At 43.1% G+C, this 20,698-nt stretch overlaps 2 protein-coding genes across 6 annotated transcripts; one reads left to right on the top strand and one right to left on the bottom strand.

Moving 5' to 3' along the window:
• Positions 1 to 15: 15 nt before the first annotated feature.
• Cebpz (CCAAT enhancer binding protein zeta) lies at positions 16 to 17,032 on the top strand. Its single transcript, XM_052746318.1, has 16 exons — positions 16 to 212; positions 1,080 to 2,572; positions 4,850 to 5,081; positions 5,589 to 5,775; positions 7,609 to 7,700; positions 9,646 to 9,699; positions 10,181 to 10,283; positions 10,382 to 10,450; positions 11,710 to 11,776; positions 12,530 to 12,630; positions 13,250 to 13,307; positions 13,486 to 13,670; positions 14,532 to 14,618; positions 15,464 to 15,522; positions 15,629 to 15,710; positions 16,246 to 17,032. Exons 1-16 carry the CDS (start codon positions 57 to 59, stop codon positions 16,380 to 16,382), a joined length of 3,162 nt encoding a protein of 1,053 aa, XP_052602278.1. The 5' UTR covers positions 16 to 56; the 3' UTR covers positions 16,383 to 17,032.
• Positions 15,177 to 19,946, bottom strand: Cebpzos (CEBPZ opposite strand). Of its 5 annotated transcripts, none has more exons than XM_052746327.1 (4): positions 19,902 to 19,946; positions 17,880 to 17,995; positions 17,088 to 17,132; positions 15,177 to 16,498 (listed from the first exon to the last, which is right to left on the bottom strand). In XM_052746327.1, the coding sequence occupies exons 2-4, from the start codon at positions 17,992 to 17,994 to the stop codon at positions 16,416 to 16,418; spliced, it is 243 nt and encodes an 80-aa protein (XP_052602287.1). In that variant the 5' UTR covers position 17,995; positions 19,902 to 19,946; the 3' UTR covers positions 15,177 to 16,415. The 5 variants fall into 5 exon arrangements, with proteins under 5 accessions (XP_052602287.1, XP_052602284.1, XP_052602285.1 ...); XM_052746324.1 differs by lacking the exon at positions 19,902 to 19,946 and having other exon boundaries at positions 15,177 to 16,286; positions 16,414 to 16,498; positions 17,880 to 19,895; XM_052746325.1 differs by lacking the exon at positions 19,902 to 19,946 and having other exon boundaries at positions 15,177 to 15,400; positions 16,414 to 16,498; positions 17,880 to 19,895.
• Between the last annotated feature and the right edge of the window lie 752 nt (positions 19,947 to 20,698).

Here is a 20,698-nt window from a genome sequence, read left to right as displayed (position 1 = left end):
AGTGCGTCACCGGAAGGAGGACGTGAGTTGCGGGCTGCGCGCGTGTTCCGCCAGCAATGTCGGCGGACCAGCCACCTTTAGAGTTCCATGCCAAGCGGCACTGGCGTCCCAAAGAGGTGACAGAAGACCCGGAGGAGGAAGACGAGGAGGAGAGCGACGAGGCCAAGAATGGCTTCTCCCTGGAGGAGGTGCTACGCCTCGGAGGCACCAAGGTAACGGGCGCAGGCTCCGGGGAAGGGGGTGCTGCGCACGGCCGCCGGGAGTGTGGGACCCGCAGCCCAGCCTCCGACCCGTTCTGAGCGCCTCCTACGCTTTTAGCCGCTCTTGGGTGGAATAAAAACACTCGGATTGCACGTTTTCTCCTGGGTTTATGCTCCCTTAAGATGTCGGCGAGCTTGTTATTAGCGTGGCGCAACCGTCACGCCCATCAGGTCGGAGAAAACTAACTTACTGGTCCCTACCTCGTGGGCATCTGTTTTGAACGCTAGTGTGTGTCCAATCTGAATCTACTGGGTTAAAAGGCAAATGCCTTGTAGGTTGGATTGAAGTTGCCAAAAGGGACCTTTACATTAGCCCTTTATGAAAGTGCCTTTTCCTACTTACGCTTCCCCATAAAGTGCTTATGTATTTACTTTCTTATTATTGGAGGGGATGCTGTATGTTGGTACACGTGTGTGGAAGTCAGAGGACAGCTTTGTGGAGTCGATTCCTTTACATGGGCTCCGGAGATCGAACCCAGATCGCCAGGCTTGCTTGGCAAGGGCTTGACCCGCTGAGCCACCCCCTGCCCACTCATATAAACTTTTATCTTTGCTCACCTGATACTTTACAAATGCATATGTCGTTGCGATTTTCACTGGATTTCTGGGGCTGTCAGCTTGAGCATCTTTTCATACCTTGAAGAAGGTTCTTTGAGAAGCTTCTTTTCCCTTTAGGGTACATACATATCCTTGGCACATTTTCTCATTGGATATCTGTGACTTTCCCAGGCAATAGTGTCATAATTCAGATGTGATACGAAGTTCTTTCTGAAGTTCTGGGTTCGTAATATAGTTCTAACTTTGTTTATGTCTGTGCAGCAAGATTATCTCATGCTGGCTACTTTGGATGAAAATGAGGAGGTGGTGGACGGAGGCAAAAAAGGAACAATTGACGACCTTCAGCAAGGCGAATTGGAGGCATTCATTCAAAATCTTAATTTGGCCAAATATGCAAAGTCTTTGATTGAAGAGGATGAACCGGATAAAAAAGAAAATGCTGGCAAAAAAGAGGCAAAAATACTGAAGGTAGAAAGTAAAAAACAAAAAGCAACAGAAAGTAAAACTGCATCAGAAAAAAAGGTGAAAAATAAGAGTGTACCAGAACAGCGTTCAGATAGCAGTACCATCCCCAAAACAAAGAAAGATAAACAACCCGACGTGTTCGAGTTTCTTGAGAGACCAGCGCTGTTATTCAAGCCTGGAGGCAAGTGGTATGACATGGAGTACAGCAACGAATATTCCTTGGAACCCCAGGCTCGGGATGTAGTGTCTGAATACAAAGCCCTGGCTCAGAAGCTTTATGAGCATGAAGTCAGCTTGTTCAAAAATAAAACAAATAACCAAAAGGGAGGCTCTTCCACCTGGATGAAGGCAATTGTGTCTTCGGGGACACTGGGTGACAGGCTAGCAGCCATGATCCTTCTGATCCAGGATGACGCTGTTCACACGCTCCAGTTTGTAGAAACCCTCTTGAGCCTGGTGAAGAAGAAGGGCAGCAAGCAGCAGTGCCTCATGGCTTTGGATACGTTCAAGGAGTTACTCATCACAGACCTTCTGCCAGACAGCCGGAAGCTACGCGTCTTCAGCCAGCACCCTTTCCACAAACTGGAAGAGTTGTCCAGCGGCAACAAGGACTCGAGAGATAGGAGACTCATACTGTGGTATTATGAACACCAACTGAAGCACCTCGTGGCAGAATTCGTGCAGGTCCTAGAAACGTTGAGTCACGATTCCTTGGTAGCCACTAAAACCCGAGCCCTGGTAGCTGCTCACGAGCTTCTCTGTGATAAGCCTGAGGAGGAAAAGGCTCTTCTTGTGCAGGTGGTCAATAAGCTGGGAGATCCTCAGAACAGAATCGCCACAAAAGCTTCCCATCTGTTAGAGGTGTTACTGCGGAAGCATCCCAATATGAAAGGAGTCGTGTGTGGAGAAATAGAAAGGCTACTCTTTCGCTCAAATATCAGCTCCAAAGCTCAGTATTATGCAATTTGCTTTTTAAACCAGATGGTCCTCTCCCATGAAGAAAGTGAGTTGGCTAACAAATTAATAACTCTTTATTTTTGTTTCTTTCGGACTTGTATCAAGAAAAAAGACATTGAATCAAAAATGCTCAGCGCCATTTTAACAGGAGTGAACAGAGCGTATCCTTATTCCCAGATAGGCGACAACAAAGTGAGGGAGCAGGTGGACACTTTATTCAAAGTGCTGCATGTTGTAAATTTTAATACTAGTGTGCAGGCTTTAATGCTGCTTTTCCAAGTGATGAATTCTCAACAGACAATATCTGACCGGTATTATACAGCATTATACAGGTAAGTGCATGGCGTTTTAGTGAATGAATGTGGCAAAAACCTTGCTCTGCTGTAACACATTCCATACAGGCAAAAGGAAGAGTGTGTGTGTGTGTGTGTACACGCATATATCTCACATAGGCACCCCTTGGCAACTGGGTATTCACCAACTTTGAGCAAATGACATCCTGATGTGTATTTTCAAAATTACCTTTGCTTCCTTCATTTTCAGTCTTTTGGGATCGTAAGGAACTAGAACAGAGGTGTAATTGAAATTCCCTTTCTCCTCCTGTTCTTCATACTGTTCGTAATTCATTCAGCAGGTGTTTTGAGTGCTTTATCGGCCCATGTTCTAGATGCGTAAGATATGGCACTGTGAACAGAAATCCCATCCTGGAGGCCCTTACTAGATGCATGCTAGAGGTTCAGATTTCAGGGGGTTTGGTTTGGTTTGGTTAGGCTTTTTTAGCCTTTCTGTTAAGATTTTGTTTGGTGGATCATGTAACTTTCCTATAATTCATCGAGGCAGGTGTTTCTGACACTGTAAGCACTTTGGAACTTACATATGCCAGTGAACTGTGTTGAAGAACTTACCTATTCTTCCTTTCTTTTCTTTTTTATTTCTTTTTTATTTTTTGAGACAGGTTCTCACTGTGTACCTTGCCTGCTCTGGAATTCATAGAGATCCACCTGCCTCTGCCTCCTGAGTGCTAGGATTAAAGATGTGTTCTACCACACGTGGCCTCTAATTTGTTTTGTTTTGTTTTCTTCTTTTTTTTTTTTTAATGTGCATTAGTGTTTGGCCTGCATGTATGTCTATGTGAGGGAATTGGATCTACTGAAACTCACGTTACAGACAGACGTGAGCTGCCATGTGGGTGCTGGGAATTGAACCTGGGTCCTCTGGAAGAGCAGCCAGTGCTCTTAACCACTAAGCCATATCTCCAGTCCCTAATTTGTTTTTTATAGTTGCACATATGTATCTAACTTATGAAGGAAAGTGTAAAGTAATGGTTAATAGTTTAGACTTAAGCCACACTTACCAGGATTTAAAGCTCAACCAGTAGTTTACCATGTAAGATTGGGCAAATTGTTTAATTCTCAGTAGAACCCTATTGGTAACTTGATTAATCTCATTTTTAAAATTTTATTAGTAAAATGCAGAGCTGTGCACCTATCTTGTAACCTGTTACTCAACTTAGAAAGCGTTCCCAAAGTTACAGCTAGTGAATGACAGAGCCGGAACCTGCTTTTGGGCCAGTGAGATGGCGTGGTATGATAAAGGGACTTGCCAACAGTCCTGCCAACTTGAGTTCGGTCCCGGAGACCCACACGGCGGAAAGAGAAAAGCAGCTCCCAGGTTGTCCTCTGACCTCCTCAGGCGTACACACACAAAATAAAGCTTTATATGGGGTAGTTAATGAAGGCTTAGTCCCTGATTGATTGGACCCATCACTTAGGAAGACAGCGTGTGGAAGCCTGGGCAGAGCAATCCCAGTTCCATTGGACCTAGGGAGAAAAGGCAGGAAACCTTAGAAGTCAGAGTTTAGGAAACCGAAAAGTGTAAACATAAGGCTGAGGGAATACTAGAAGAACAGATTGTAGGTACTGTAGACATGCAGAGAACAGTCTGGACAGAGGTTGGGGGTGTGTGAAAGGGATGCTTGTTGTGTTCCGTTGGATCACGTTCTCTTCAGGACTCCAGTGTCCGTTTTCACTCCTATAGGAGGAGGTCTTCACTGCAGCCATAGGGGAGGCTGCCTCTGATCATCTAGAGAGCAGAGTCAGCAAAGACAGAAACTCAGACTCTCTTACCTGCTGCTTTATAGGTGTCGGTTTGTGTGGTTTTGTTAGCCGTTCACCGTGTAGCCCTGGCTGGCCTTAGAATTCTGTGCGAGCTGCCTGCCTCTGCCTTCCAGGAACTGATTAAAAGCAGATTGGATGGGTGTCAGATTTTATTATTTGGCTTCTGTGTAGCCTTTCAGGTGAGGCCTGTGTCTATATAAAAACTACACTGCTAGGTTATACCCTATTGTTTTATAAAACAATTAGAAGAGAAAAAAGTCACAAAACAAGTGGTTCTTATATGATGACTTCTTTACCTTTGTGTTCTTCTTGAGATCATTGATTCACATTTTATCTGAGAAGGCAGAAATAGTCTCTTAGTCTAACATATGCAGGAAATTTATCCCTAATGAAGATGAGATTGTTATAATTGGTTGTGAGTCTCTAAACTATGACCCCTGGATGTGAAGATGATCTTATGGATGAACATCTGACCTTGCTTTCTTGTTACAGAAAGATGTTGGATCCAGGGTTGATGACATGTTCGAAGCATGCAATGTTTCTTAACCTTGTCTACAAATCTCTGAAAGCGGATGTCATGTTGCGCCGGGTGAAGGCTTTTGTGAAGCGATTACTTCAGATTACTTGCACACAGATGCCACCATTCATCTGTGGAGCATTGTATCTTGTGTCGGAGATCCTTAAAGCAAAACCAGATTTAAGAAGCCAACTAGATGATCATCCGGTATGGTTTCCCTGCCTCTTGACCTTAGGGGGTGCCAGCGCGTGGGGCGGTTTTTCTTTGCTTTACTGACGGTAACTTAATTTCTCTGCAGCGTTAGAGTGTGAGTTCTGGAGTTGGACAGAGCTAGAGTTCACCGCCTGGTGTAAAGCTAGCTAGGTGGGCAGGGCACTACAGTAGAAACTGCAGTCATATGAGGTAGTTAGGGATGGTTATAGAGTGAGTAGATCTTTTCAGCCTGTTTCCTCAGTTATGAAATGGAAATAAACAGTAATAACACCTGCCCCTGGTATTTACAACACAGCAAATGCTTGAGGACTCAGTTCTAAAATCTCTTATGTTCAGAAAGAAAGAATATAGTCTTTTCACTGTGAGTAGCGTTAGGCACCTTGGTTTTGCTTGATTGATATTTTCATGTTTTACCAGAATTGCAGTGAGTGAGTCTTCTCTGCATCACTTAAGTGAATACAGGCTCCCATTGGTTAACAGTCCTTGACCCGTTTTCGTTAGGAATCGGATGAAGAAAACTTTGTTGACGTGGGAGATGACAGTGACGTAGAAAAGTTCACTGATGCAGACAAAGAAACAGAGGTAGATGCGGTGAAGGAAGTCGGGGCGGAAGACGCTGGGACTGTGAGCGGCACAGAAGCCGAGAAGCCGAAGGCTGCTTCCTGGGTGCACTTGGACAACCTGAAGGGTGAGGGCTTTGACTTGGGCCTTGAGCTTTCAAATGAAGGAAGAGGTTTCCTCTTTCATCTTCATAGCAGAGAGAGAGAGAGAGAGAATGTGTGTGTGTGTGTGTGTGTGTGTGTGTGAGAGAGAGAGAGAGAGAGAGAGAGAGAGAGAGAGAGAGAGAGAGAGAGAGCGAGAGAGAGCTGGAGGTGGAACCCGTAGCCTTTGTGTGTGCTAAGCAAGCATTATATGACAGAACTACATTTGCAACCATAATACTAAAGTTTTAACGGTAGGGAATCACAGATTATCTTTATTAACAAAATTACATGTCTTGGAAATCAAAGCAGATGCCTTTTAGAGCTGTGGAACGCCATGAGAAAACAATGAAATGCTAGCTTCACTGTGAGTCATTTCTTTCAGTTATAAATAGTTTGTGCCTCATTGAGGCACTTTCGTCAGAGCACATGCAGACACCCAAGTGTGGCACACATGAAGTTTGATTCTGAATGAACTGCCTTTGATCCTATCTCTGTGACCCTTCTCAGTTTTTGTGTGACCACCGAATTCACCCTTTGCAGTTTCTTAAAGCAGAGTTTTGTTTTTAATGTTTTATTTTATGTGTCTGTGTGTTTAGTCTATATATATATGCACACATGCGTGCCTGGTAGCCAGGAAGTGAGAAGAGAGCGTTAGATCCCCTGTACTGGAGTTACAGGCAGTTGTGAGCCACCATGTGGTTGCTGGGAATTGAACCCAGGTCCTCTGGAAGAGCAGCCAGTGCTCTTAACTGCTGAGCCACCTCTTAAGCCCCTTAAAGCAAGTTTTTAAGATAGAAGACTTTCTGGGAAACAGAAGCCTTAAGTGACTTCTATCTATACACACACACCAGAGGAAGAGAAGTCTGTTTGTGAATAGAACATTAGAGCCAAGAGAAAGCTCAGGGATGCAGTCTTTCTGTCTGAGGCCAGAAGGAAAAAAGAACACTAGCCTTGGACTAAGGAAGACAGTGCTAGACCCATTTCTGCAGATTGCTTTTCTGACTCACAGCTGAAGTAATTCAGCTTTAAATTTCCATGCCGGATATATTAATGAGAATGCTGGTATTTGTCAGGAAGATTCTTAAAAGGATTTACCTGTCCGGAGCATAAATTGTCATCCTTTAGGAGGACGGCGAGCATGTGTTAGGGCTGCACAGTTAATAGTGTATTTAAAAAACCTTGCTTAAAATGTTAATTCTGGGGCCAGTTAGGTAACTCACAAGGAAAGAGGAAGGCACTTGCTCCTGAGCCTCAGGGCCCAAGTTCAATTCCTGGGACCCACATTTTGGACTGGAAGGAGACCTGGCTCCTGGAAATTGTTCTCAGATCTCCACATGCAGCAGTGTGGCGCTTGCACACTCACACCGACACGTACACACTTAATAAGTAAAGAATGAAAAAGGGATTTTTAGTCTCTTCTTTCTGCAAACATGCAGATCTGTTTCTGAGTGTAGTTGAATAGAGAGGATTGGAAACTACCGCTCTAAAATACACTAGACTTACTCCTTTAGGTTTCTTGTTTCCATCTTACCGTTTGTGACTTGTTTTCTTAGCACTTTCTCTGGCTGCTTGAAAACTACTGAAGAGATCGAGCATTCTGCAGCTGGGGCCAGTATGTTGCAAAGTTTTTTTCAGGAAAAAAATGTAAAGAGTAGACATCAAGATAAATTGTTCAAGGGACTCTGCATTTTTAATCTGGTATTGGATTACTGAACTACTAACAATTGTGAAGATTGTCTGTAAGAACGTAGGTTGTGATAGTTTGAAGTGTCTTCTTCAGTTAAGAATAAAGCGTTTCAAAAATATCCTGTCCTAAGGTGGCAAGCAGTTAAAGAAGACATACGATCCATTCAGTAGAAATCCTTTGTTCTGTGGAGCTGAAAATACAAGTCTTTGGGAGCTCAGAAAGGTAAAATAATTTCATCTACATTTTAATTTGTTAGTGGCACATAATCTTCCTTTCATGGCTTATAACACATTGAAACTTTACTTGCAAATGATGAAGTTAATATGAAATTACACGTGTGTGGTGTGTTTATTTTACAGAAACTTTTGTGCATGTAAATAAAAATACCATGCCTGGATTACAAATAAGAGTGTAGGTTGTTGCATGTTGCTCTCTATAACGTATGCTGCAGTTGTGTGAGAATAGAAATCTTTTACTAAGTTGTTTTGTAAAGGAAGAAGAGGAATTGGGTTTCTAATAGCCTTCTTGTGATCAAAAGACTAAGTTTCTTCCTATGTACTTAATTCTTGCAATATGAACACAGATACTCACACCACTCCATTGAATCTCCAAGATCACAGCTAATGGCCTGGTAATACCGGGGTGTCATTTTCTTGGTAACTGTGCTAGCTGTAGCACAGGTGATATAAAAAGAAGATGCGGTGAACTGCTAATGCCCTGATATAGTTAAAGATGGGGACACCTAGCTGTGTTTGTAGCCATTAAATTCTGTTATAGTCTTCTCTGCTTGTACTTGTAGAATAAATAAGGGAAGGGGAAAGCCAGTATCACCTGCAAATGGTAAAGCAAGTATTGCTTTCATTGTCTTGACCTTAAATACATGCCAGTGTTCCCTGTGTATATGGCGAGTGTACATACCCATTCCTGCCGTGCACCAAAGTGTGAGGGTCAAACTGTCTCAAGGTAGAACTTGGTTAGCTGTTCCTGTCCCATATAGCTGCTTCCTGATAGACTGACTGGCATGCTGTTTACTCTGAGACACATTTGCTTGTAAATAAAGTAATGGATTCTTTTGCTTCAGGCAAAACAACTAATAATATCTGTTGTCAATGACAGTTTACTCTCAAAAGGAGGATGAACCAACCATTGGGCTCTCATAAGCAGTGTCTTGGGGTCAGACCTCTGTACAAAGTTTGCTGATAAAATTAGTGATCACACCAACAGTGCAATTTTGTGCAATTTGGAGAAACTGCCCAACTCATCCAGTATTTTTTAAATGACCAATGTACAGTGTTGCATATTCACTTGTAGGTAAGGTCTACATTCTTGGTAGACCAGTTAACTCTAAGTAACAGATGCCTAAGGCCAATTGGTGTAGTTGATTCTACCCTGCAGTTAATTTCTCTTTCTGTATACCATCACAGAAGAAAATCCCCACGTAGGTGAAAGACTTGTTAAATCCTTTTTTCAACCACAGATCTGTTTGAGGCTAGATTCTCTTCATATATGTTCAAATAGTATGGAATACAGGAAAAGATTTAAAAATGCATTATGTTCTACTCACCAAACACAAAAATATTAATTAACTAATATTTGCAAAATGAATTAATGCTTCTTAATTTGTAATTTTTGTTCTGAAAAAAATACTTATTTTTCATGAACATGTTTACATAAATATCTAGTGGGTACATATTATTTATTATTTTCATTTTATGCATATGAGTATTTTGCTTACATGTATATAAGTCTACCCGCATGCATGCCTAGTTCCCAAGGAGGCCAGAGAGGGTGTTAGACCTCCTGGAACTGGAGTTACAGGCAGTTATGAACCACCATGTGGGTGCTGGGACCTGAACCCAGGACCTCTGCAAGTGCATCAGGTGCTCTGAACTGCTAAGCCACCTCTCCAGCCCCTGGATTTATTAATTTAAATGAACTATAAGCATTTAAAATGTTCCTGTTGTAACTTCTAATAAAGTAAATTAAAAAATAACCCACTTTTGTGGAAGCTCTTATATCATAGATTTTTAAGTGTACATGTAGTTTGGAAACCAAAATGTTTGAGGATCATTTTCTTATGTATTAGTTCTCAAGTTTTCTCAGATAACCTGTAATTTTGCTAAAAACTGACCTTAGAAATAATGACATTCATATTTTTCTTCTATAGTTATCTGAGCATTTCCACCCTTCTGTGGCCCTTTTTGCAAAGACTATCCTTGAGGTGAGTCTAAAACACTCTTAAGAATATGTAAGTATTGTGGTTTTTGATCATCAGTAGTTGATGGCACAGTTTTCCGACATGTAGAAGCTGTATTTGCTGCCATTGTTGGGGACCAGTGACTTGTCTCATACAGAGAACAAATAGTCCTTCTCCAGAATGATGGAAGTACAGCGCATCAGCACACAACAGCTGCTTATTAGAGCCGGCTCTTCGGGGGAAGGTTGCGCTCGCCTCCACTCCTGGGATTACTTTTTCAGTGTTTGGTTCTCAGAATGGTTACATAGTCTCTGTATAAATACTGCCTATGAAATTACCAGTGCATAATAAAGTGTGCGTGTTTGTGTGTTTAGTTTGTTAGCATGGTGCACATGAGAAGACTATTTGAAGGGTGTTCATTGTTCACACATGCCTCAATGCAGTGTAACAACAGCTTATGTTTTTATTAAATCCATAAAGCCTCCACCATTTTCCCACGTTTCAGGGGAATTTTATTCAGTATTCAGGCGACCCGCTGCAGGATTTCACACTCATGAGATTCTTGGATCGATTTGTTTACCGAAATCCAAAGCCACACAAGGGCAAAGGTATGCCGCTTCCATTTAGTAACTTTGGTTTTCGTTGCTAGGGTTTAGTGAGTGAATGAACAGACAACTACGTTAGACTGTCATGATTTACATTTCAGAAAACACCGACAGTGTTGTGATGCAGCCGAAGAGGAAACACTTTATAACGGATGTCCGTAATCTCGCTGGTAAGCACGGAGTCTGCGCAGTTGAAACCAAAAGGATAGCAGAAGACAATGCTGCACAAATTATATTCTTTGACCTATTTTATCCTGATAAAAATTTCAAGCATATCCAAAGTAAATAAAATTATGGACCCTCTGGCAGCCATTCCCCAGCCTCAGCAGTTACACCGTTCTGCCTTGCTCAGATCACGTAGCTCTGTCAGTAACCCAATGTTTATAATTCATATCTGCTGCAGTTCAGGCCATCTTAGACTCTTCTAGGACTGGCTGAGGAAAACAGAAAATGCACAGCTAACTTTTTCATGCAGCATCATTGTCAATGTAGATAGTGTCCTCCTGGACATGTATTGAGTGCCAATCTTCTCTATTCAGAGAAGACATTTCTTCATATACCACGTCCCAGAAATTAGAACTTAGAAGTTCTAGTTATTCCCAGCCAGCCTTCCAGAAGTCCAGAAATGTCAATAGGATTACTCAGAGGTAGTTAGAATTGTAAGCCAAATCTTTACATCAGGTCAGAAATTCTAATTCTATAGAAGAAGAGCTAATGTCCGTGAATTTTCCTTTGTTAGTTTCCTCAGTATTAAGTAAAATTATGGGAAGTTCTGTTGATGATTCTTTCCTGTTTTAGAATTCCAAGCATTATTGCACTTTATTTTAGATACATTATTGTGTGCTGTAATCCTGCATGTGGGTGGGAGAAGCAGGAGTTAGGGTCATCCTCAGTTACTACACTGAGTTTAAGGCCAGCCTGAGCTGTAGAAGACCCTGTCTCAAAAACAAAACAAGTGGGGTTAGGGTGGCAGCTTGAGAAGAACTCCGAGGGCTCAGTGGTGAGCTCATGGTTAAGAGCACGCGCTGCGCTGGCAAAGGAAGGACCCAGGTTGGTTCTCAGCGCTCCCACTAGGTGTCTCACAACCACCTGGGACTTTTCGGCTCTACGAGACACCTGCAGTCACATGCCCATGCCCATACATCCAAATAAAAGTAAACCTTCTAGAATAGTTTCTCTTGAAACGTGTGTCTTGAGTGCAGTTGGAGAACAGTGAGAGAGTCTGTTCCTCCACGGTGCCTGTGTTCTGACTGTTCTTCTCTCCAGACAGCCAAGAGTCTGGGGCGTGGAGACTCTTCCACACACGTCCAGACACCCCTTTCCTCCACTGTCTTGTTTTAGGATTTCAGAACTGCCAGTGTGTTAGATACAGTGCAAGCGCTTGAGTGGCACAGGGGGATGGTCATAATAAAATGCTTCATTTCTACAGTGAATAGTAAAGAGTTCCTTGCGAAAGAAGAAAGCCAGATCCCAGTGGATGAAGTTTTTTTCTACAGGTAAGATACTTAATACAGTATCCTTGGGGACTTTTTAAATGTTTATATTTGATACAGCAATTTATTGATATTGAACTGTTTTGAAAAGATCAGGGTATGTGTCATTTCTTTTTTGAAGGAAATTTAAATTAGTAATTCTGCTACTCCTTGAAATTTTAGTGAAATTGGGCAGCTTGAGGATTTTAATAATGTAGTATGTAAATTTTGGTTTCTGAATCTGACGTGGTGGAACTTTAGGTTTTTGTTTGTTTGGAAACTGTATATTGTCCAAGCTGGCCTCCAACTTGGGATCCTTTTGCCTCCACCTCCCATGTGCTACCACACCTGGATTATTTTTCTTATTAGGTAGTGGTTCTTTCAGTCTTTATTTGTGTTGGTTTACTATAGTAGTAACTCGAATAATTTGTCTAGGCCGTGAGCCCTCAAGCAGAACCAGAGAAGGTCATTGTGAAGCTGTAGTGAGCTCGAAAATTACTACTGATGCCGTTAGTACCTGGTTGACTACTTAACTAGATTTAATCTAAATTGCTTTAAAAAGAACTTACTGTGAATAATTTTGTGGGTTGATGCCGTCTGGAAAGTAAATTATTATGCTTCACATTTCAAAACTTTATAGCTGTTTTGTTTAACTCAAAACACTTCTTATATTAAATACAAATTTTACTCATTTGAGTATCCAGTAACACACTTTTAGAGTTATAATTTGCCTTTAGTCATAAATTATGCAGATATGTAATATGCATTTTATTTTAGGTATTATAAGAAAGTTGCTGTTATTAAAGAGAAACAGAAACGCAATGCAGGTGAAGGTAGTATAGAAGATGTTGATGATGAAGAATTTGAAAATATGATTGGTAATTTGTTTTTCTTTACTCAGTTTGTAAAATTATTACTATTAATAGAATGTAGAACATTAGTGGTAAAAGTGAACTTAGTTTTTAGAAATCACTGCTCTGCAGATTATAGTGGAAGATTGAGAAATAACATGTAGTAACTTGCTCATACCTGTCCTAGAAGAATACATTATTATGCTTTGAACAGTGTGGGAGAAAATTCTATTTACAAGAGTGTTTCATTCCTAAGACCAAGTCTGATGAGGCAGAGACTGTTTATTGTTCATAATCTCGTACTTCTGTCATTGGCAATGCCCTGCTGTTGGATCGTTTGCGTCTTCATTATCCACACAGCTTGGGAATCTTTAACTGAATGTCATCAGATGAGACAGTACATGAAATGGAAGGGCTTAGTTTGATGTCACTGTCACAGCCTGCACTTAGTAAAAATAAAGTTGTTCTTTTTCGTTTTAGAGATCTCATTGAGCTCATAGGTCTGTGTAAGACACCAGCAGTAGTCCTAATGACAACATTCTGCTGTGGTGACATCCTGATTCTACGTTACAGTTGTCGGGGTATAATGTGTATTGCTCTTGTCCTCTGCCATCTCTTACAATTTTGTGTATCATTTCTCGGGCAGACACATTGGAAGATGATAACTGCTTCACACCTGGGAAGGGTGACATTGACTTTGCCAGGTAAAACTCAACCTTCTCTTTCCTGTTTTCCCAGTATTTCCCAAATTATTGTTCATCAGAACAGGAGACCAGAGAAATCATGTGATCCATTACCAGTGTGTCTTAGTCTCCTGAGCACACTTTAGAAAACACTGCCTTCCTTTACAAGTTTTGAAGTTTGTTTGTTTGTTGTTTCCAGCAATATGAAGAAAACAAAAGGAGCTAAGGAGAACTTGGAAGACTCAGAGAGTAGTGACGATGAGCTTGGGGACCTGGATGATGATGAAGTTTCTCTAGGAAGTATGAATGATGAAGACTTTGAAATGGATGAAGATGGAGGAACATTCATGGATGTTTCAGATGACGAAAATGAAGATGTTCCAGGTACACATTTAAAAATAAATAAGCCGTCAGGCATGGCGGCGCACGCCTTTACTCCCAGCACGTGGGAGGTGGAGGCAGGCGGATCTCAGAGTGAGTTCCAGGACAGCCAGGACTACACAGAGAAACCCTGTCTCGAAAAACCAAAAATAAGTAAGTAAAATAAAAATAAAACCACAAATTACATAGCTTTCTTGATAATTCCTAGACTAGTTTTTAAATACAGGTTTCTATAAAGTAAGACGCATGTCCGTGTTGGATTTTAATTGTAACCAACAGCGTTTCTATAAGTTTCAGTTGAGCTGCTCTTTAACATTAGTATAAGGGGCTGGTGCTGTGGCTCAGTAGTAGAGTGCTTCCTAGAGTGTGTGAGGTCCTGTTTGCAGCCTCAGTACTACCAGAGAAGAGAGAGTGATGAGCTGTTTACCCCAGAAAGTCACTAGTCATATAGTCCACTAGCACAGGGAAAAGATATGTAAACTGTAGATGACACGGGAGCGACCACGGTTGTGTTTGTGCTGTCTCCTGCCTCTTGTCCTTTCACGTACCTCTAGTTACACCTGCTTTGCATCTTGCTTCTTCTGGAGCTCAGCAGCAGATGCTTCTTATTTACACAGTGTTTAAGTATTTGGTCTTGTTAATGGTCATTGAGTAAATGACGTTCTTGCAAACTAAACCAGGGACTCTCAGAGACTGGAGCGTCCTGCACCCTCCAGGCCTGTTCTGTTGGGATTGGAGGACTGTGAACCCACATGGAACAGACACACCAGGCCTTACTGTTGGACTAGACTAGAGCATACTCTGAATTGGTGTTTTCCAGGCTTGTTTTTAAATGGCTTAACAGTAAACTTTTTTGGGTAACAGAATTTGATGAAGTCAGCTCCAAAGCCAGTACTAAGAAAAGCAAGAGAAAGGGTGAAGATAGTTTTGACGTTGCTGGGTCGTTCCAAGGTAAGAAAATGCATTTCATCTCTTCAAACCATGGCAGCTGCCATAGAAGAAGCATTATTGGTCACTATTTTGGGAAATACATGTTTAAAAGTTGGTTTGATACCATTTAGAAGTTTTTTTTCTCAAAGTATCAGTCTTCAGGCACCTTCTGTTTGAGACAAGGGTCTCTCATAGGCCTGGAATTTCACCACGTAGGCCAGGCTAACTGCTCCATGAGATCCTAAGCCCCCGCCTGTCTCTCCTCCTATCTCACCATCACTGGGATCACAGGCACTGCACTAGGTTTTTACAAGGGTTCTGGAGATCTGGACCCTGACTGTCACACTTGTAAGACTAGTGTACCGATGAAACCATCTCCCCAGCCAAGAAAGGTAGATAATGGGGTTTTTTAACGTGAAAAGATATTTCTCACATGCATCCTTAGTTTTGTCCAAGTTCCTTCCTCTCACATTTACGTGTCTCTAGATGATCTTTTCAGTCATGTTTAGAGTCCAATTACATGTGAACGCTAACCATTTTACCACTTTCTTCAAATGCTAATAGACTCAAAACTATAGGTGAGTTTTTAATAGACATTTTATTTTCAATAATATTAAACAAAGTTTATCGATAACACAATAAACATACTTCAGTCAGCTTTTTCAAGCCCAAAGAATAAGACCTGAATTACAATTTATATTTTGCTTCACATACTACAAACTCCATCCATGTCGATGTGGAATTTTAATCCTGATTGATACTGTTGGTTTCTTGTGAGGATAAACTCTGAACAGCAACGAAATCTGAAAAATAGGCATGCACTTTGAATAACCTATACACAATTTTTTTTTCTTTTTTTTTTTAAGGACCAAAGAAAAAAAAGAAAAGTTTCGATGACTCCAGCCTGTTTGTCTCTGCTGAGGAGGTAACACTAAGCTAATCCACTGTCTTAAGAGAGCAGCTGTTTACATTCTTTTCAAGTTTTCTGATAAGCTTCCTCACCCTTCCTTGCTTTTGTTTTTTCTTTTAAGTTTGGCCATCTGTTGGATGAAAACATGGGATCCAAGTTTGATAATATTGGCATGAACGCCATGGCTAACAAAGATAATGCAAGTAAGTAAGCTGACTGTCGCCCCAGGGCGGGCTTGTGTAGCCCAGGCTTCCTTAAACTTCCTATATAGCCCAGGCTGGCCTTGAGGTCTTGATCTTCCACCTCCCAAGCAGTAGGATTACAAGTGTGCGCTACCTGGTTACCTTAAATTTGTCAATCAAGTTTTTTAAATGGCATTTCCTTGTAGGTGTCCTTAAATGGCAGAAAACTTGCTTGTCACATAGCAAGACATTTAAGCCACACAAACAAACTACAAACTCAAACGGTTTTTTTCTTGAAGAGTCGGTCTGTTTTATTCTGACTTGTATGAAGGTTTGCTCTTATATGATTCAACATCTTTTTCATTATTTCTGATGTTCCTAGTTTATATTCTTGCATTTGTAAAATACTCAGAAAATAAAGGAGAGAGCCAACAGTGGGTTTTCACGGTGGGTGGGAAACCACAGGCCATGCAGCCTGAAGTTGAGTTACACTCAGGACTTTCTGTGGGAGTCCAGTCTACAGTGGCATGGACTCATCTTTCTTTTCCCCTTAAAGGTTTCAAACAGCTGAAGTGGGAAGCTGAGCGTGATGATTGGCTGCACAACAGAGATGTGAAAAGTATCATCAAGAAGAAGAAAAATTTCAAGAAGATGAAGAAAATCCCTCAAAAACCCAAACGGCAAAGGAAATGAGAGCTTCAGAGTGAATTAAGGTTCTACTCACCCTTAGTTTTTGCTCTCCAACCACTTTTCTTGATCACCCTCTCTAACTCCATATAATCCAGACCGTTCAATGGATTTGTAATAAACTATAGAAACAAAATGCTGTCATTTATAAAATCATGCAGAAGTTGAACTTACATTGAAACACTCCTTCCAAATTGCTACATGACAAAATAAAAAGGACAGCAGGCCCCATATTCACGTGCAAGCTCCTAACACTGATGAGCTGCTTGTTCGGGACCTGGCAGGCTAGGCTTAGGCAGGGGTGGTGTCGTCTTGTTCAACCCTTAACTGTCGTGATGTAGACATTAGCTCTTTCCACGGAGAAACAGTATGCCTGAGGAAAAGTCTGTTCTAGCAGTAACCTTAAGCCATGGTATGCCCATCACCACCTTAGGTCTCATTCTGGAATCTATATTCTTAACCATTGAAATAAGGCTCCTGCTTGGAGGGTGCGGGGAATAACTCAGTGGTGATCATCTGTAAAGCCTAGGGTTTGATCAACAGAAGAATAAGAATTAAACCAAGAGCTAACTGTTCTCATCTAAGTAACTAGGTGAGTCCTCAGTGTGTGCTCTCAAACCGATAATAAAGTCATTGAGTCCAAAATTGTAAAAGTACCAGAGAGTTTACAGAATATTTTGCACCTGAATTTTTACTTGAAGAAAAACATACCTTCCAAAACGAAGGGAAATGTCTTGCTCATTGTTTGCCTGAAATCTGGTATTTAAAAAAAAAAATTGTATTAATATATTAAGCCACAATTTATATTAGTGGCTATTAGAATTTTGTATTAAGGTCCCCCTGCTAATCCAAGAACTAAATCTTAAAGGATAGGATATGAATTACATTAATCTTAAAATACAGCCTTTAAAGATTATGGACATGCAGTAGTGCCCTGGAACAGTGTCCTAGTGAAGTACCCTGAGGAAGACAAGTGATCAGCTTTAAAGAGAAGTCACCGCCCCAGAGCTGCTTCCTGCTTCAGCTGGAGAAGGAAGTAATGGATAGGAATTACTAACCTTAAAAGCTGGGGGCTGTGATGTAATACAATTTAACAAACTATTACACTGTATTCAGCAACAGCAGGAGAAATGATTTCAGTGCTAATGCTGAGAATGCTGTGGCCTGAGGTGGTGCTGAGCTTATGGTGGTGTTAGCTCTTCCCAGGAATACCAAACAAGTATAACGCAGGCCAAGCTGCCTCCATCAGTTCGATTCTGCGAGGCCATTCAGTTCTGAGTCAGAATAGGAACACTTGCTCTACTTTCCCAGGAAAACCCAGGCTCCCAGTCTGCAAGTCAGATGTGAGCCACCCACTCCACAATAACAACTACCTTCCTCTCCCCCTACCCCACCCATAAAAATGTCTAATAGCTTCAATCTGAAGAAACATTTTGCCCAGAAATGCAACTAGCATTTAGTACAAACCCAGCTAAAAAATCTTAACTACTGAACTGTGTTTACCTTGGCTGGAGTTCATCTTTCTAAACAAAACATAAGCTCCAAAAACACCCACAAGTTCAGCTGCTAAAACGCCTTTGAAGATCTTCCTCGCCAGCGGCTCCATGGTTCGAGCCATCCTAAAATTAACATGAATGAGCAGTTGAAACTTCAGTGGCCACATCTCTAAAGGCCTCCATTCCTGGTTCAGTGCTTTTAGTATGGAACCCAAAAGTTACCAGTATTTGCCTTAGACATTCCTACATACAGGCTCCAATCTCCATGCCTTCGGAGTGTGATAAAACAAGGACCCACAACAGGATAAAGCGTAGAAATTCTGAGGAGACTTACACCTTTTTGCAAAGCAAAAATGGAGGAACTAAGGCTTTTTAGTGTCTGATACAGAATGGGGAAGCCAGTTAGATGAACTTTTTAGCTGATCTAGGAATTCAAATACAACCTAATTATAGGAACAGCATTTGAAGGCCCTTTTGGAAACTGCCCTACAAGAGGAAGGCTATTTTGTAAGTGGTGCCACAGTTCATGCCCTTCCTAGATGGATGTGAAACTAGACAATAAATTAATCCGGTCTCTTCTGAGTATTGGACACTTCAACTGCACCTTCCCCAAAGCAGTGCACATCCCTAAGCTTGCGGTCTGCTTCCCACCCCCCCAGATTTTGACTCAGCCACCCTAGAGTGGGCACCCCAGTAACCTGCTCCTTTGAAGTCATTCCAGTTTTTATACAAGACCCTAGCCCATGAGGTGGTCGCTGACTGGGTGGTGCCCCAGTAAATGGCAAAACTACAGTGACAGAAACCCTCCCTCCCCGTGTGGAAAAACAATCGAGAAAGGGGTGTTAGTGTTGAGCTCTTAGCATGAGTCCCGAGTTTAGTTTCCAACACTCAGGGGGAGGTGTCTTTGAGGAAAACTTACACAGCAAATAAGAATTTGACTTGCTGAGTATATGAAAAAGTTTTAAGCAGTTCAAATAGACGGGCGGCGCACACCTTTAATCCCAGCACTCGGGAGGCAAAGCCAGGCAGATCTCAGTGAGTTTGAGGCCAGCCTGGGCTACAGAGCGAGTTCCAGGACAGCGAAAGCTACACAGAGAAACTCTGTCTCGAAAAAACAAACAAACAAAAACCAGACCGACATGTTACATTCCAAGGCCCTGCACTTCGGGAGGGTTCTACTTAATAATAAAGCCCGTTAGTCACTAGGGGCACACCTGTCCAGACAAGATCCCAGGGAGACCAAAGACTACGCGGCCTTCTTGCACAAGCTGAAACGCAGGTGAAGCTGCCCTACGTGTCCTCCACAGTTGACCAGGAGTAAGGGAAGCTGGCCGGATGCAGGTGATGCAGCCCTGCACGTCCTCCTCCAGGGTGGACCCGGGGTAAAGGAACCCGGCTGGGTGCAGATGAAACTGCCCTGCGCGTCCTCCAGCGGGGGACCCGGGGTAAAGGAACCGGGCCGGGCGCAGGTGATGCAGCCCTGCGCGTCCTGCAGGAGGGGGACCCGGGGTAAAGGAACCCGGCTGGGTGCAGATGAAACTACCCTGCGCGTCCTCCAGCGGGGGACCCGGGATAAAGGAACCCGGCTGGGTGCAGATGAAACTGCCCTGCGCGTCCTCCAGCGGGGGACCCGGGGTAAAGGAACCGGCTGGGTGCAGGTGAAACTGCCCTGCGTGTCCTCTAGGGTAGATCGCGGGGAAGGGAAGGCGGCCGGGTGCAAGTGATGCAGCCCTGCGCGTCCTCCAGGGTAGATCCCGGGGTAAGGGAAGCCCGCCGGCCGGACGGCGCTGAGACCTGGGGCTGCTGCCCGGGACCGATCCAACAGCGAGCGCCCGGCCTTACCCGGGGTGCAGGTCCCAGCAGGCGCCGCGGTGCTCGGCGACCCGGAAACGCCCGCGCCTGCCCCGCGCCCCCGCGCCAGCGGGACAGTCTCGTTCGGGTGCTCTCCCCTGACCCAAGAATGTCACAAGACCCCCACGCGCCCCACGCTGGGAACCCGACGGCGCGGGACACACAGCCAGGTCCTTACCTGAGGCCTGCGCACCCCGACGGCGCACGCGCACGGCCGCCGCGCCCCGCCCCCAGCTCTAGCCCCGCCCCGTCCCCAGCTCTAGCCCCGCCCCACAGAGGATCCTGACCTGGCTACACTCCTGGACTCTGGCGTAGTAGCTGTGGGAAGCTGTTCACTTTACAGACAAGGTTTTCCTGCCCTCGGGCACACTCAAGTAAAAGAAAGAATTCACATCTGAACCCAGGACACCGCCTCCAAATCCTGCGCACTCTAAACCCAAAGTGTATCGCAGGAACAGCAACAACCCACCCCCTGGGACCGGCCAGAAATGTGGGACCCTGAATCAGGATCTGCCCTTCCGCCAGATCCCTAGACAATCCCTTTGCACGATAAAATTGAGAAGCGCTGCCCAATAGGCGAGAAGAGGACTGACCCAAGGGAAGGAGAGAGAAGAGAAAAATAGAAATGCCGATGAGGGGCCACGTGCAGGACAAAGCCTGGAATGCCAAACTGTGTCTACTTTCATGAAAATGTGCTCTTAGGCAAGGCTGCCCATCCTAGGAAGCTATGAATGTGTAAAACGATGGTGATAACTTTCAAGGTTTTTTTTGGTTTTTTTGCTTTTTTTTTTTACTTAATTGCTAGGTTCTGGAGTGTAAACTTGGTAGATGACAATGTCATGTCGCAATGACACACAAAATAAGCATATGTGTGTGTTCTGGTGGAAGCTCCTCCTCAGCTCCCCAGCATCCATATACCCAAAGAGTCTGGAATGTTCTGGTGGAAGCTTCACCCTCTCCCACATCTCTCTCTCT

Source organism: Peromyscus californicus, unplaced genomic scaffold, assembly GCF_007827085.1.
Source record: "Peromyscus californicus insignis strain IS unplaced genomic scaffold, ASM782708v3 Scaffold_1__1_contigs__length_55948999, whole genome shotgun sequence".
In the NCBI taxonomy this organism is placed as follows: Eukaryota; Metazoa; Chordata; class Mammalia; order Rodentia; family Cricetidae; genus Peromyscus; species Peromyscus californicus.
Note: the sequence above shows the minus strand (reverse complement) of the source record. Positions and strands in the feature narration are given on the sequence as shown.

Coding starts and splice junctions, on each gene's coding strand:
- Cebpzos (XM_052746324.1), bottom strand. CDS start 18,039: ATGTGGCCACTGAAGTTTCAACTGCTCATTCATGTTAATTTTAGGATG. Junction 17,133..17,879: donor AAAGATGAACTCCAGCCAAG/GTAAACACAGTT, acceptor TTTAAATACCAG/ATTTCAGGCAAACAATGAGC. Junction 16,499..17,087: donor ATTTCCCTTCGTTTTGGAAG/GTATGTTTTTCT, acceptor TTGTTTCTATAG/TTTATTACAAATCCATTGAA.
- Cebpz (XM_052746318.1), top strand. CDS start 57: ATGTCGGCGGACCAGCCACCTTTAGAGTTCCATGCCAAGCGGCACTGG. Junction 2,573..4,849: donor TATTATACAGCATTATACAG/GTAAGTGCATGG, acceptor TTCTTGTTACAG/AAAGATGTTGGATCCAGGGT. Junction 10,284..10,381: donor AAAGCCACACAAGGGCAAAG/GTATGCCGCTTC, acceptor TTTACATTTCAG/AAAACACCGACAGTGTTGTG.